Raw genomic sequence first — 13424 nt, forward strand, 5'->3', positions numbered from 1 at the left:
ATACATTGTAGTGGCTGTGTCATTAATGCACAAGACCACTGTAATTTTGACTCTACCTTTATTAAATATTTCTTGATATCATCATATTTCTCCACAGAGAAGGCGCCAACATGGTGAGGAATGAATTCCAAACTCTCTAGTGTCTGAGTCTGCGAACGACTTAATGTCTCTGGACTGTAAAAAGACAAAAGAAAGCCCATTATGTATTTCATATCAAGAAAGCAAGATAATGGTAATGTGCACATGAAACACTGTCACCAAATAAGGATGCAATGGAGTACCCAGGACAGCGTTTGGCCCAAATGAGCTCATAAGTGGTAACCGACTTGCTAGCTATTAGATTTTTCTAACAGTCATTCCAATGTCATTTAATGTTACTTCGTACCAACTACATTAATGAAAATTTTGCTTCAACATCAGCGATGGTATTAGGAGATACTATAATGTTAGCCTGAAGAGAAAACTGGTGACAGACTTGTTAGTGACAAGAGAAAAATGAAATAAAAGAGAGAGGAAGCGGTGAGGAAAAATGAAAACATGAAAGGGCAGAGGAAGAAGGGAAATGAGCTCAAGTAAGGAGATAATGAGGACGCTCTAACTGGTGGTGAGGTAAGCACATAATGGCTAAAGAGAAGCTTTGGATGAAGAGGCCATGATACAAGACATACTTAGTAATCAACAGCCATTTTTGGTAATGGTATTCTATTATTAGATCACAGCCAATTAGAAATGGTCCACAATCATTATTATTATACTATTTTAGATAAACAAGCCCTCTGCAGTTGCAACATGTTTTATTATATAAAAGTTCATTCACTCTCATTCCTTGGAAACACCCAACAACTAGAGGACCAAAGGTCAACTAGAGGACCAAAGTCTCAATGTTTAAACTGACAGGCTGTAACAGTGAAGGCTGACCATCTGCATCACATGCAAGGGAAAGTCCACAGCTTCAATCAGTCCTAGGAGTTTCCATTTCTTCTGCTAACAGAAAGATTGTAAGGTAAAAATCATGAACTGCATGAATGGAACACTATAACCCATTCCTGTTTATACCAAATAGAGGGGGGAGGAAAAAACCAAACTTCTTTCTATACGGCAGGGATTGTCAAGTTCTTTGGGTCCAAACACCAGGCAATGCTTGTGAGAGTTACTGGCCAAGTTAAAGAATAAGGAAATATGCAGAGAGTAGACGGGGGCGGGAGGGGGGAGCAGAAGAAAGGGAGAAAATAAGAAAAAGGAAAAAAGGAGGAGGTACACCTGTAATTTTTCTGTCAGTACTTCAAAGTCGTGGTGCCACTTCCTTTTGGTCTCCAGAGGATGCTGAGGACAACTATGCAAGCACGAAATGGCAGTTCCCCTCCAGGTAATGCCTCTTTTCTCTAGCTGCTTGTCCAATTTTGTCTTTCAATTTGATTATGAAGTGTCTGTTCACGGCTATCGTTTTTTTCAGGATGCAGTTTGCTTAGCTTCTTGAATCAGCACGCTTGTCCTTCACCATATTTGGGAAGTTTTCAACCATTATTTCTTCAACTATTTTTTTCAGCCCCATAACTTTTCTCCTCTCCTTCTGGGATTCCAAGGACACAAATATTAGACTCTCAGGTCCTTCAAGCTCTGTTCCTTTTTTTCTCCCCCCATGTATCTTCTCTCTGTTGTTCAGTTTGGATAATTTCTATTAATCTATTCTCAAGTTCACAGACTCTCCTGCTGTCATCTCTATTCTGCTACTGAGTTCACCCAGTGATCTTACTTTGGTTATTAGATTTCTTAATTCTAAAATTTTGATTTGTTTCTTCTTTATATTTTCTTTTTCTTTGCTGATACTTCCAATTTTATTTTACTTATTTTTTATTTTTATCTTTTTAAAAGATTTTATTTATTTGACAGAGAGAGAGAGACGGCGAGAGAGGGAACACAAGCAGGGGGAGTGGGAGAGGGAGAAGCAGGCTCTCCACCGAGCAGGGAGCCCGATGCGGGGCTCGATCCCAGGACCCTGGGATCATGATCTGAGCCGAAGGCAGATGCTTAATGACTCAGCCACCCAGGCGCCCCTGATACTTCCAATTGTAATAGTTATTTCACATGTGTTTAATAGTTATTTCAAGTGATTGCTCCTTTGGGCATTTTTGTAATAGCTCCTTTAAAGTTCTTGTCATTATTGCAAAACTTATGTTGGGAAGTCTTTGGTATGTATTGATTTTCCAAAATGAGGTAGTGGTTCTTTGATTGCCAAGTAATTTTAGTTTATATTCTGGACATTTCTGAGTATTGTTATGACACTTTGGGTCTTGTTTATATCCTATGAAGAATACTGACAGGCTAGGGGAAGGGAGGGAAAAATAGAATAAGATGAAATCAGAGAGGGAGACAAACCTAAGAGACTCTTAACTATAGGGAACAAACTGAGGGTTGCTAGAGGGGAGGTGAAGGGGGATGGGGTAACTGGGTGATGGGCATCAAGAAAGGCATGTGATGTAATGAGCACTAGGTGTTATGTGCAACTGTTGAATCTCTGAACTCTACCTCTGAAACTAATGATACACTATATGTTAATGAATTAAATTTAAATAAAATTTAAAAAATTTTGATAGGCATAATAAACATAGTAGGCTTAAAACTATTATCTTTAGAAGGATTTGCTTCCTAAAAGTCCCCTATACTGATATGAACTATTCCCTAACTAATAAGGGTAATTTTGCTGTCCACAACTAGGCTAACAATGTGATTTATGGTGAATATTTGCTTTCCTTCTGGGACTGCGGAATTCAGATAGTTGCTAAGTACAGAGCGTTTATGTGACCAACCCCAATAAAAACCATAGGTACTCAGTCCCTAATGGGCTTCCCTGGGCAGGAAGATTGTACATGTGTGGCTGCATTTTACTGCTGGGGGGGCGACAGTGCGCTCTGTGAGACCCCTCACAGAAGGGAGAGAGCATGGGAAGCTTGCACATGGATTCCTCCAGACTCTGCCTGGGTCTTCTCTTATGATCCAGCTGTAGGTCCTCACTGTGCTGCTGCAGTAACTTTTACCTGGATGACTGAGTCTTGTGAGTCCCTCTATGGATCACTGAACATGTAGTTGATCTTAGAAACCTCTGAAACAGCTGATATTTTTGTTTCAGCCTTCTGTGGGCAGTGGTTTCAATGTCAGTTCAACTTCTCAAAGCCTTGGCAGTCCGATTTAGGTCTGTCTGTGAGCATACCATTCAGTGCTCAGTCTGGGACCTGGGTGGAAGTCTACCTATTAGCTCAGTTCTCAAAGTGTTTGGTATGCTAATTAGGACCAAATCCACACAAGTGCAGGTCTAGGGTGGGCCCAGGAGTTCATAAACAACCTTCCAGGGTTGCTTTCTGGAGCTTTCCTCTGTTACCTCCCGTGAACTTTCTGGGTCCCCTATTAGATCCTCAGGCCAGAAACTGCCCACTTCTGTGAACACGCCACATCTAGGGCCAAGAGCTGAAAGGACAGAGATAGAGGCCAAAAAAAGCAATGGGATTTGGCCATGACTACTGGACCTGAGGATCCACAAGCAGAGGAAGAAGTTTCTACTCCCCAAGAGTTTTTCCTATTCCTGGCTGCTCTAAGCAAATGGCATTGTCACCCCTGCCACAGAAGCACCTGGAGGCTGGAGCCTGAGAAAGTGAAGGAAAAAGAGAGAAAGAACACAGTGTATCTCCTCCACTCTATCTGAGCTTTAAGAGTCTCTTATTTGCATCTTGAGCCAGAAGCAGAGGGTTATTTCTGAAGCTCTGTCCATATACCATAGTGCTTACGTCAAGGTTTCAGGTTACACTGAGTTCAGGCTGAGGGATGTTGAAGTTAAAAAAACTCATAACTAAAACAAAAACAACTCCTAACTGGTTCAATGGCACTTTGAATTCAGGTCTTCTTCCTCAATACTCTGGCTGGTATTTTCTTTGCAGAACAGCTGACCATGTATTCCGCCTGGGTTTTATAGCTGAGTTCAGTAGAAGATAAAGGGAGGTGTATTTTATCCATATTACCCAGAAACAGAAGTACATCATTGACTTTTAAATTATATTAAGCTAAATATGTCCAGCCTTGACTACTTCTTAAGTTTCAACTTCCTATAACACTCTGCCCTATGCTGGGCAGGCATTCACTCACCTGTCTCTGTGTTGGCGCCGATTGGTGGTCAGGGCCACAGCAATATTGTCCCATGCTTTCCAGACTTCCCCTTGGCCTGGGTTCTCACAGCCCAGTTGATGCCAACACTCATCAAATACTGCTTTCCACTTTTCATCAGCTGACACTGCCAGGTTTCCCAGCTTCCTGCTAATAAAGTCACATCAAACTTTTATTAATCACTTCTTTTGTGCCAAATTCCTGAAGAAAGAAACTTTCTAATATACAACTGGGAATGCTTCCATAACAAAACTGCCTAGACTGGCAGTGGTTCTATTTTATAAACACTGAATGAAAATTTTAAAGAAATGATTTTTAGCTACTTAATGTTTATCAGATACTAAAGTGTATAACTGGTTAAGTATGAGCACATCAGAACTGACTCCTTCGCTTTCTACATTTCCACATAATTGGTTTTGTAAAATTGATTTCTGTTAAAACAAGGCTCTCCTGTGCTTTACACATCTCATAATGAGAATTCTAAAATGCATGATATAATACTGGGTTCTAAAAATATATCAAGCATCCATCAGAAGAATCGGAGAAGCTACCAAAATACAAAAACAAAGCTAATGCTGGAATCAATAAAGGAAAACAGATATGTGCCAAAAACATGGAGGAAGAATATAATACACTTAGAGATACAGATTTTCTTTTCTTTCCCACATATGTAGAGTATATATATGCTATATATAGGCTTGGCTTTTACTTTTCAAAATCAAGTTGTGTAGGGATTCCATTTAAGAATGCTCTCTTTCAATCAATTTTGGTATCTGCACCATTAACAGTAAAATTAATCCCACACACAGAACTTTTATTTTAAAGCTATGAGGCTATAATCTAAACCAAGACTATAGTTTATGTATAATAGCAGCAACTGGCAATACAAGGAAGTTACACTTTGTTAAAAAATGACTTCAAAAATTTGTTCTGCATTAAAAAAAAATTTGTTCTGTAATTAAAATATTAACCAGCTTTGATAAAAGCAAGGCAACTCAAAACACTTAATAATGAATCCACAATTAACACCAGTTACTCACAAAATTTTGGGTCTGTCTTTATCACTCTCATACAGACTAGGCTTGAAGTAGGTTCCAGTGATTTTTATCCCAGATCCCCATTCTCCACTAAAATAGCCTTCTATGTAATCTCCATTTGGCATAGTCAGTGTTCCCTAGGTAAAGTTAAAGAAAATGTCAAATATAGAAGTATTTCCAATTTAAAAATCAAAAGAAAAAAAGCACCAAATGGTTAATGTTTTTCCTTTTTAACTCTTTATCAGTCCCCAATTCTCTAAAAAAAAGAATATGTGTACAGGCATGTGCAAAAGGATTGTATGAAAATAATCCACAGGTAAAAGAAAAAAAAAACTACTGAAAAAACAGATAAAATATTATGAGCTGAATGAAATGAACACAAAACTTTCCAAATTTATCCAATCTGGTGCCCAGAGAAAAATTTATAGCTATAAATGTCTATTTAGAAAATAAGAAAGCCCTCAAATCAGTAATCTAAAATTCCACCTGGGAGTGGAATAACGAGTTCAGCAAGGTTTCAGGATACAAGAACAAAACACATAAATCAATTGTATTTTTATATAATAGCAATGAACAATCCAAAAATAAAAGTATTATACACCAACCATGATTTATCCCAGAAAAGCAATAACTATAATACACCATATTAACAAAGGAGAAACACCACATGATCATCTCAAATCAGCAATCTAAAATTTCACCTTGGGTGCCTCGGTGGCTCAGTCATTAAGCATCTGCCTTCAGCTCAGGTCATGATCCCAGGGTCCTGGAATCAAGTCCTGCACCGGGCTCCTTGCTCAGCAGGGAGTCTGCTTCTCCCTCACCCTCTGCCTCTCCCCCCACCCCCGGCTTGTGCGCTCTCTCCCTCTCCCTCTCTCTCTCAAATAAATAAATAAAATCTTTAAAAAAAAACAACAAAAATAAATAAATCCAAAACAAGAAGGAAGAAGATAATAAACATTAGAGCAATGAGATTTTAAAAAAGAAAAATCAGTGAAACCAAAATTTGCTTCTTTGAAAAGATACACAAAATTGCCATTCAACTAGATTAATTAAAAAAAAAGACCAAATTACAAAATCAAGAATGAAATGGAGTATTATAGCAATCTTACAGAAATTTAAAAAGGTCAAGGGAATACTAAAGAGAACAACTTTATGCCAACAAAACTGTTAACTTTGATACAACAGAAAAATCCTAGAAAGAACCAAATTACCAAACTGACTCGAGAAGAAATGGAAAATCTGAATAGAAGGAAATTGAATTAAAATCTAAAAATATTCTCACAAAATAATGCTCAGGCCCAGATGATTTCACTGGTGAAGTCTCCAAAACATTTGAAGGAGAAATAATACCAAGACTTCACAAACTCTTTCAGAAAACAGAAGAGGAGGGAACCTTTCTGAATTCATTCTATGGGGCCAGTTTTACCAAAGACAGACAAAGACATCATGAGAAAAAATTATAGACCATTATCTCTCATAAATATTGATATAAAAATCTTCAACAAAATATTAGCATTAAACCCAGCAAAATATAAAAGTATTATACACCAACTATGATTTATCCCAGAAAAGCAATGACTATAATACACCATATTAACAAAGGACAAACACCATATGATCATCTCAACAGACACAGAAAAAGCTCTTTGACAAAATCCAAGATGTATTCATGACAAAAACTCTCAACAAACTAGGAAGAGAACTATCTCAATCCGGTTAATCTATGAAATACCTTTAGCTAAGATTATACTTGATGGTGAAAGATTTAATGCTTTTCCTCTAAAATAGGGAACAAGGCAAGGACATCCACTCTTACCACTTCTAATTCAACATTTTACTGGAGAATACAGCCAGTGTAATCAGACAAAAAAAAAAAAAAAAAAAAAAAACCCTCCGTATTGCAAAGAAAAAAGTAAAACTGTCTTTATTTGAAGGCAATATGACCCTGTATAAAAGAACTCCTAAGAAATACACACACACTTCACACCAAACCCCTAGTAGAATAAACAGTTCAGCAAGGTTTCAGGATACAAGAACAAAACACACAAATCAATTGTATTTTTATATAATAGCAATGAACAATCCAAAAATAAAATAAAATAAAATCTCTTTACAACAGCGTTAAAAAAGAATACTTAGGAACAAATTTAACCAAACCAGTGCAAGAGATACACACTGAAAACTACAAAATATTGGTGACAGAAATTAAAGAACATCTAAATAAATGGAGAGATGTTCCATGTTCATGGACTGGAAGATTCAGTATTATTAAAAATGGCAATTCTTCCGATATTGATCTACAGATTCAACACAATCCCTATCAAAATCCCAGTAGGCTTTATTGCAAATATTAACAAACCAGTCCTAAAATTTATATGGAAAGGTTAAAGATCCAGAATAGCCAAAACATTTTTAAAAATAACAAAGCTGGAAGACTTGTACTTCCTGATTTCCTAACTTACTAGAAATCTACAGTAATCAAGACAGTGTGGTACTGGCACAATGAGAAACAAGTAGATCACTGGAATAAAATTCGAGTCCACCCCCCCCACATTTTATAGTGAATTAATTTCAGAAAAGTTGTCAAGAAAATTCAATGGGAAAAGTTGGAGGCAACTGGATACCCACATGCAAAAAAGATCAATTTAGATATTTAACCCACACCATACACAAAAGTACCTCAAAATAAGTTATAGACCTAAATATAAAGCTAGAACTATAAAACTTTTAGAAGAAAACTTTTTTTTTTTTGCATGCAAGCATGGGGAGAGGCAGAAGGGAGGGAGAGGGAGAGACAGGGCTTGATCCCATGACCCTGAGGATTGTGACCTGAGCCAAAACGAAGAGCTGGACACCTACCCAACTAAGCCACTCAGGCACCCTGAGAAGAAACTCTTAATAACCCTGAGTTATGCAAAAGTTTTTTAGATATGACATCCAAAGCCTGATTCATAAAAATGTTTCTGATATACTGGACTTCATTAAAAAGTTTTGTGCTTCAAAAGGCACTAATAAGAAAATAAAAAGAGAAGCCATAGACTGCAAGAAAGTATTTGTGAATCCTATATCTGATATAGGACTTACATCCAGAATATTTATATAAAGAACCCTCACAATTCAATAAGACTATAAAAACAAGCAAATTCTTAAAATGTCAAAATATTTGAAGAGGTGTTTCACCAAAGAAGATATAGGAATCACTAATAAGAACATGAAAATATGCTCTACATCATTAGTCACTAGGAAAATGTAAATTAAAACCATGAAATATCATTTCACACCTATTAGAACTGCAAAAGGAAAAAAAACAGAAAATAAAAAATACTGGCAAAGATGCAGAGAAATGAGATTCCTCATACATTGATGATGAGAATGTAAAATGATACAGCCACTCTGGCAAAACAGTTGGCAGTTTCTTGATATGTTAAATATCAATTTACCATACAACCCAGCAATTGCGTTCCTAAATTCTTCCCCAAGAAAAATGAAACATATGTTCACACAAGAAGTTGTATTCAAATGTTTATAGTAGTATTATTCATAATAGTCTGAAGTGAGAAATAACCCCATGCCCATCAACTGGTGAAGGGATAAACAAAATGTGGTTTTAGAATTTTATTCAGCAAAAATAGGAATGATACAGGCCACAATATGGGAAAATCTCAAAAACATTATTCTAAGTGTAGGAAGCCACAGAGAAGAGCCCACATATTATCTGATTCCATTTATAAGGACGGACCTGAAAAGGCAAATCTACAGAGTTATAAAGTCCATTAGAGGTTGTCTGGGACTGGTGACAGAAACTGGGAGTGACTGCAAATGAGCAATAGATGGTGATAGAAATCTTTTTGGATGATGTGAAAGGATCTAAAATTGGATTGTGGTGATGGCTGTACAACTCTGTATTTACTAAAAGTCATTGAAATGTACTCTTAAAACAGGTGAATTTTATGGTAAGGTAGCTTTTTTTAAAGGTCAAGAAAAAATTAGAAGATTGTATTAGAGGAAGAAGAAAGTTTCCCACCTTTCCACTAAGAGTCCAGTCATCTGAAAATTCTCCCTCATATATAGTATCATCTTCAGAAAGTAAAACCCCATTTCCCTATGTGAAGAAACAAAACAAAAATCACAACAGATAAAAGGCAAAGTAACTTCAAGTTCATAGAGCCATACCCCTCAAAGCCTTACATAATCTTAAAAGCCAAGAAAGATAGTACTAAGAAGGTAGAACATTAATAAAATGATGATTTAAAAGTTAAGGACATGGGAGTTTAAAAAAGTCAATAGTAATTATATGCAAAATATTCTACTCACCATCATTTTATTAAGGTGAAAGTTGCCTTCATAGTATAATCCAAACTGGGTAACTACCACACCATTCCCTTGACATACGTCATCTTGCCACATTCCCATATACTTTTCCCCCCTATATGGAAATAGAAAAGAAATGAAATGAAAAACTGATGATAAGGATGAGATGGAAAAAAACAATTATAACATGGAAGATTCCAAGCAGCACCCCTATGTTAGTATTTGTTCCATTTTTCTGGTTAAAGTGGTTAACTCTGTGTCTCTTCAAACATGGGACAATGTGCTAACAAAAGACATCTTACTCAGAGTAATGTTCTCTCAGGAATTTAAATATAGTCTACCTGACATAGATCTGCATATATTCCATGTATGTCCTTGATAACTGAAAAAAGGAATGCCAAGAATGCAACTCTAAATAATTTCATTCAAAATGTAATATGTAGACTCAAATTTATGCATTTTTCCTACTCCAAAACTTACTAACTTTAAAAAAAGAAATGAGGTTTATCATATAAAAAGTCTCATTCTTCACAAACTCAAACTCAGAGAAATCTTACTAATCTCCACTAAAAAAAAAAAAAGTATAAACTGCTTGTTAAATAATCATGGAGTTTAGTAATAACATCTAAATTTTAAAATCCCACATTATAAAAATAACATGAAGGGGAAAAAAGTATATATTAAGTCCAAAAGCAAATCAGGCTAAATCAAATATGGAGGCAAAAGAAATACAATCCTCCCCAAGGTTTAGTTAATTGAATTTAAGCTTGATTTCCCGGTTGCTGGCATGGTAACAAGTCCCTGACCTAAAGAAAGACCTAAGCAGAAAGGTGTTTAGATGCCATCCTATGAGCCCAAAAGGGAATTTCCATTGGTTCCCTCTGACCTTCTACTCCTATTAGCTACAGATTGTTTTAAAGGTTTTACTTTTTATAATAGTTAACACTAAAAGCTTTGTACACATGGAGCTTTAAGGAAAATGGTACCAAGGTTAACTCTGAAAGGTTCTGATCTTGTAAAGAAGTAACCTATTATTTGGTTCATAAGCAAATGGATAAAATGATGCCTGACAACTGTGTCTTATTAAAAAAAAGTCTCAATACTGTCCAATTAAGATGCTCAGCCTTCATAAAAGCATCGCTGTTACTGGAGAAGTATAGGAACCTTATCCTCTCACACTCAACTCTGAGATTAGAAGCAGAATACTGTACCTAGTGATATCATCAAAGACACCATATCCTGCTTTCTTATCCATTACCCATTGGCCAATGAACATGCTGGGAGAAGAGGAAGTCAATTTTCCACTTCTCAGGAGACCATGACCATGACGCATGTTATCTTGAAAACAGCCTTCAAACACTTCACCAGAGGCATAACTGTAGTTACAAAGAATGGATGAAGATCACAAACACATTGAATTCTAATGCTCATTTTTTTTTAAAAAGATTTCATTTATTTATTTGACAGAGAGACACAGCCAGAGAAGGAACACAAGCAGGGGGAGTGGGAGAGGGAGAAGCAGTCTCCCAAGGAGCAGGGAGCCCAATGTGGAGCTCGACCCCAGGACCCCGGGATCATGACCTGAGACGAAGGCAGCCGCCCAACCGACAGCCACCCAGGCGCCCTCTGATGCTCATTTTTACAAAGTTTAGGAAATTCAAAATTATACTCATGTCCTACTGGTAGCTATAATATTTATATGATTATTTTTCACCAATCTCAATTTTTTGTATTTGAATGAATGAAGCGTAGAAATTAAAGACATCATGGATGGTATTCTGTGTTAACATGGGGGAAAATGTGTATTAATCACATGGGAAAATGAAATAATGAGTAATCTCTGAAAGAATGATAGGTTTTGTCCATATTAGAGTTGTTTGATAAACATAAGATATAAATTTATAAGAAAGACATTTAACAGATTCTATGAGAAAGTTATGGTTTCAAAGGTTTGTACAGTTTTGTTGAAAACTAAATAACAACCTAATATTTTCATCTTGTGATATGAAGTTACCTTTAAAAGAAGACTTTTTAAACAGTTTCAGTCATAAAAAGAATAAAATATACTTACTCCTTGGAAATTTTGGCTACACATTTAAGTCTACATGATTCTTTGAAAAAGCAACACCAGCCCAACAACCTGTCCAATGTTATTACCTATAGACTCCTTGACCACACATTTTTCCTTCTTTCCAATGGCCCACATAATGGTCTTCTTTGTTCAATGCTTTGTTTGGGATTCTGTATTCTCCATATCTACCAAGGAGAATAAAAACATTAGAAGATGCATTTAGGACATATTCACCTTTTCTATAGATGCACTTATAAACATTTTAACAACGAGAACAGGAAAAAGAATTACCTATGGGGTGAAAGGGGTCAATGGGGTTTTGGTTTAAAATGTATCTATTACCTAGGCTATCAGGCAAGTTTTAGGGGACTGGGGCCTCAATCCCACTAGACAGAGATTACGTGTTTCACTCCAACTCCAGTGAAAAACAGAAAACTTATGTCCTAAGCCTCTCTGCTACTAATTAGCCACATCACCTTGCATAAGTGCAGGTACCCAGCTCCCTTACCCACATATGGTGGGGCAAATGAGATTATCTAAAGACTCCTTTCATCGTAAAATTCCATTAAAAGGAGATTAAAAGACATTACAAAAATTTATATCACACACACAAAAATCACCTATCCAATCTGTATAATAATCTTTTTCATACAGTAAAATAAATTACTTCTCTAACATGATATAAAATACTTCACTGCCATAAGTTTATCATGCAAATATTTTCACAGTGTTAGAAAACATGACAAGCTTATACAAAAATATTGTCACTTAAGTACCATTAGATAATATAGCATCTAGAAGATTTCTCCTTTACCACATCACTGAAATTAAAGATGACTTAAAATTACTGAAAGGAAAAAAAAAAAGTAAAACTATTGAAAGGAAAATTTGTCTCTGTTCTTTGTGTAAAAGGGCACTACTATCTCAACAGTTCACCATCAATATTACCCCAGGTTTTCAGTCTTCACCACTGAGAAATGGACAGAAAACAGTCCCATTTTAACATACATTAGGGCTGTGTCATTTGGGGTCACAAGGCTATCAAGGTAAATGATTCACCCCAGGTAAATCAAGGCTGCATCCTATATTCCCAGCCCTCTTATGATCACACACCTGCATTGTAAGCCCTAGTACACTGCATGCATTTCTTAAAAAACAAAACAAATATCTATTTGTTTTGAAAATAACTCTCAATACATAATAATGTCATCAGTGGCTGAATCTGAATTTACTCTTAGTTTTACATGATCTTCTTACCCATCTTCCAAGCCATTCCTGAACATGCCAGAATACATCTTTCCATCTGGCCACTTCAAAACCCCCCTGAAATGCATAAGCAAAAAATAATTCAGATCAATGAATGTTTCAGATAACTGATACTTTTTCAGTATTGAACCAGACTATCATCTTCACCCCATGCATAAATCTTAAACATTTTCACCTGCCGTGAGGCTTCCCTGAAAGCCAGCGTCCATCATAGGTTGCATCCTTCAGGCGAGGATCCTTATAGAAAGTGTACTTGGCACTGCGTGAAATGGGTGGTTCCTGCCTCTGAATACTGCTGCCACTTCCGTAAGGTGGAAGGTCAGATGTCCCCCTCAAAGCCTGATCCACAGCTTGGCTTATAGCCCGTAGCCACTTAGTCTAGGAACAAAAAAGTAAATGTCAATAAGCTTAAGGCAACAACTCATCAAGCACTGCTTTAAATCCTGATAGCTTTCCTTTCTATGAATAATTTTTCTGTCTCCTAATGTTTTTCTTACTGAGTAATGCTGACTGGCACTTGGAATTCAATGCTGTATGTTTCAAGTCACATTAAAAACAAACAAACAAACAAACCCTATAGCCTT

The 13424-nt window shown here is 36.4% G+C and overlaps 1 protein-coding gene across 1 annotated transcript in view; it reads right to left on the reverse strand.

Moving 5' to 3' along the window:
• ALS2 (alsin Rho guanine nucleotide exchange factor ALS2) overlaps positions 1-13424 on the reverse strand; it is a 63321-nt gene that overhangs the window by 9394 nt on the left and 40503 nt on the right. Inside the window, 9 exon segments of the mRNA XM_027589483.2 lie at positions 57-174; positions 4135-4302; positions 5193-5326; positions 9217-9294; positions 9507-9618; positions 10715-10879; positions 11661-11759; positions 12832-12897; positions 13016-13218. Coding sequence (XP_027445284.2) covers positions 57-174; positions 4135-4302; positions 5193-5326; positions 9217-9294; positions 9507-9618; positions 10715-10879; positions 11661-11759; positions 12832-12897; positions 13016-13218 — 1143 coding nt within the window.

The sequence above is a fragment of the Zalophus californianus genome, chromosome 3 (genome assembly GCF_009762305.2).
Source record: "Zalophus californianus isolate mZalCal1 chromosome 3, mZalCal1.pri.v2, whole genome shotgun sequence".
In the NCBI taxonomy this organism is placed as follows: Eukaryota; Metazoa; Chordata; class Mammalia; order Carnivora; family Otariidae; genus Zalophus; species Zalophus californianus.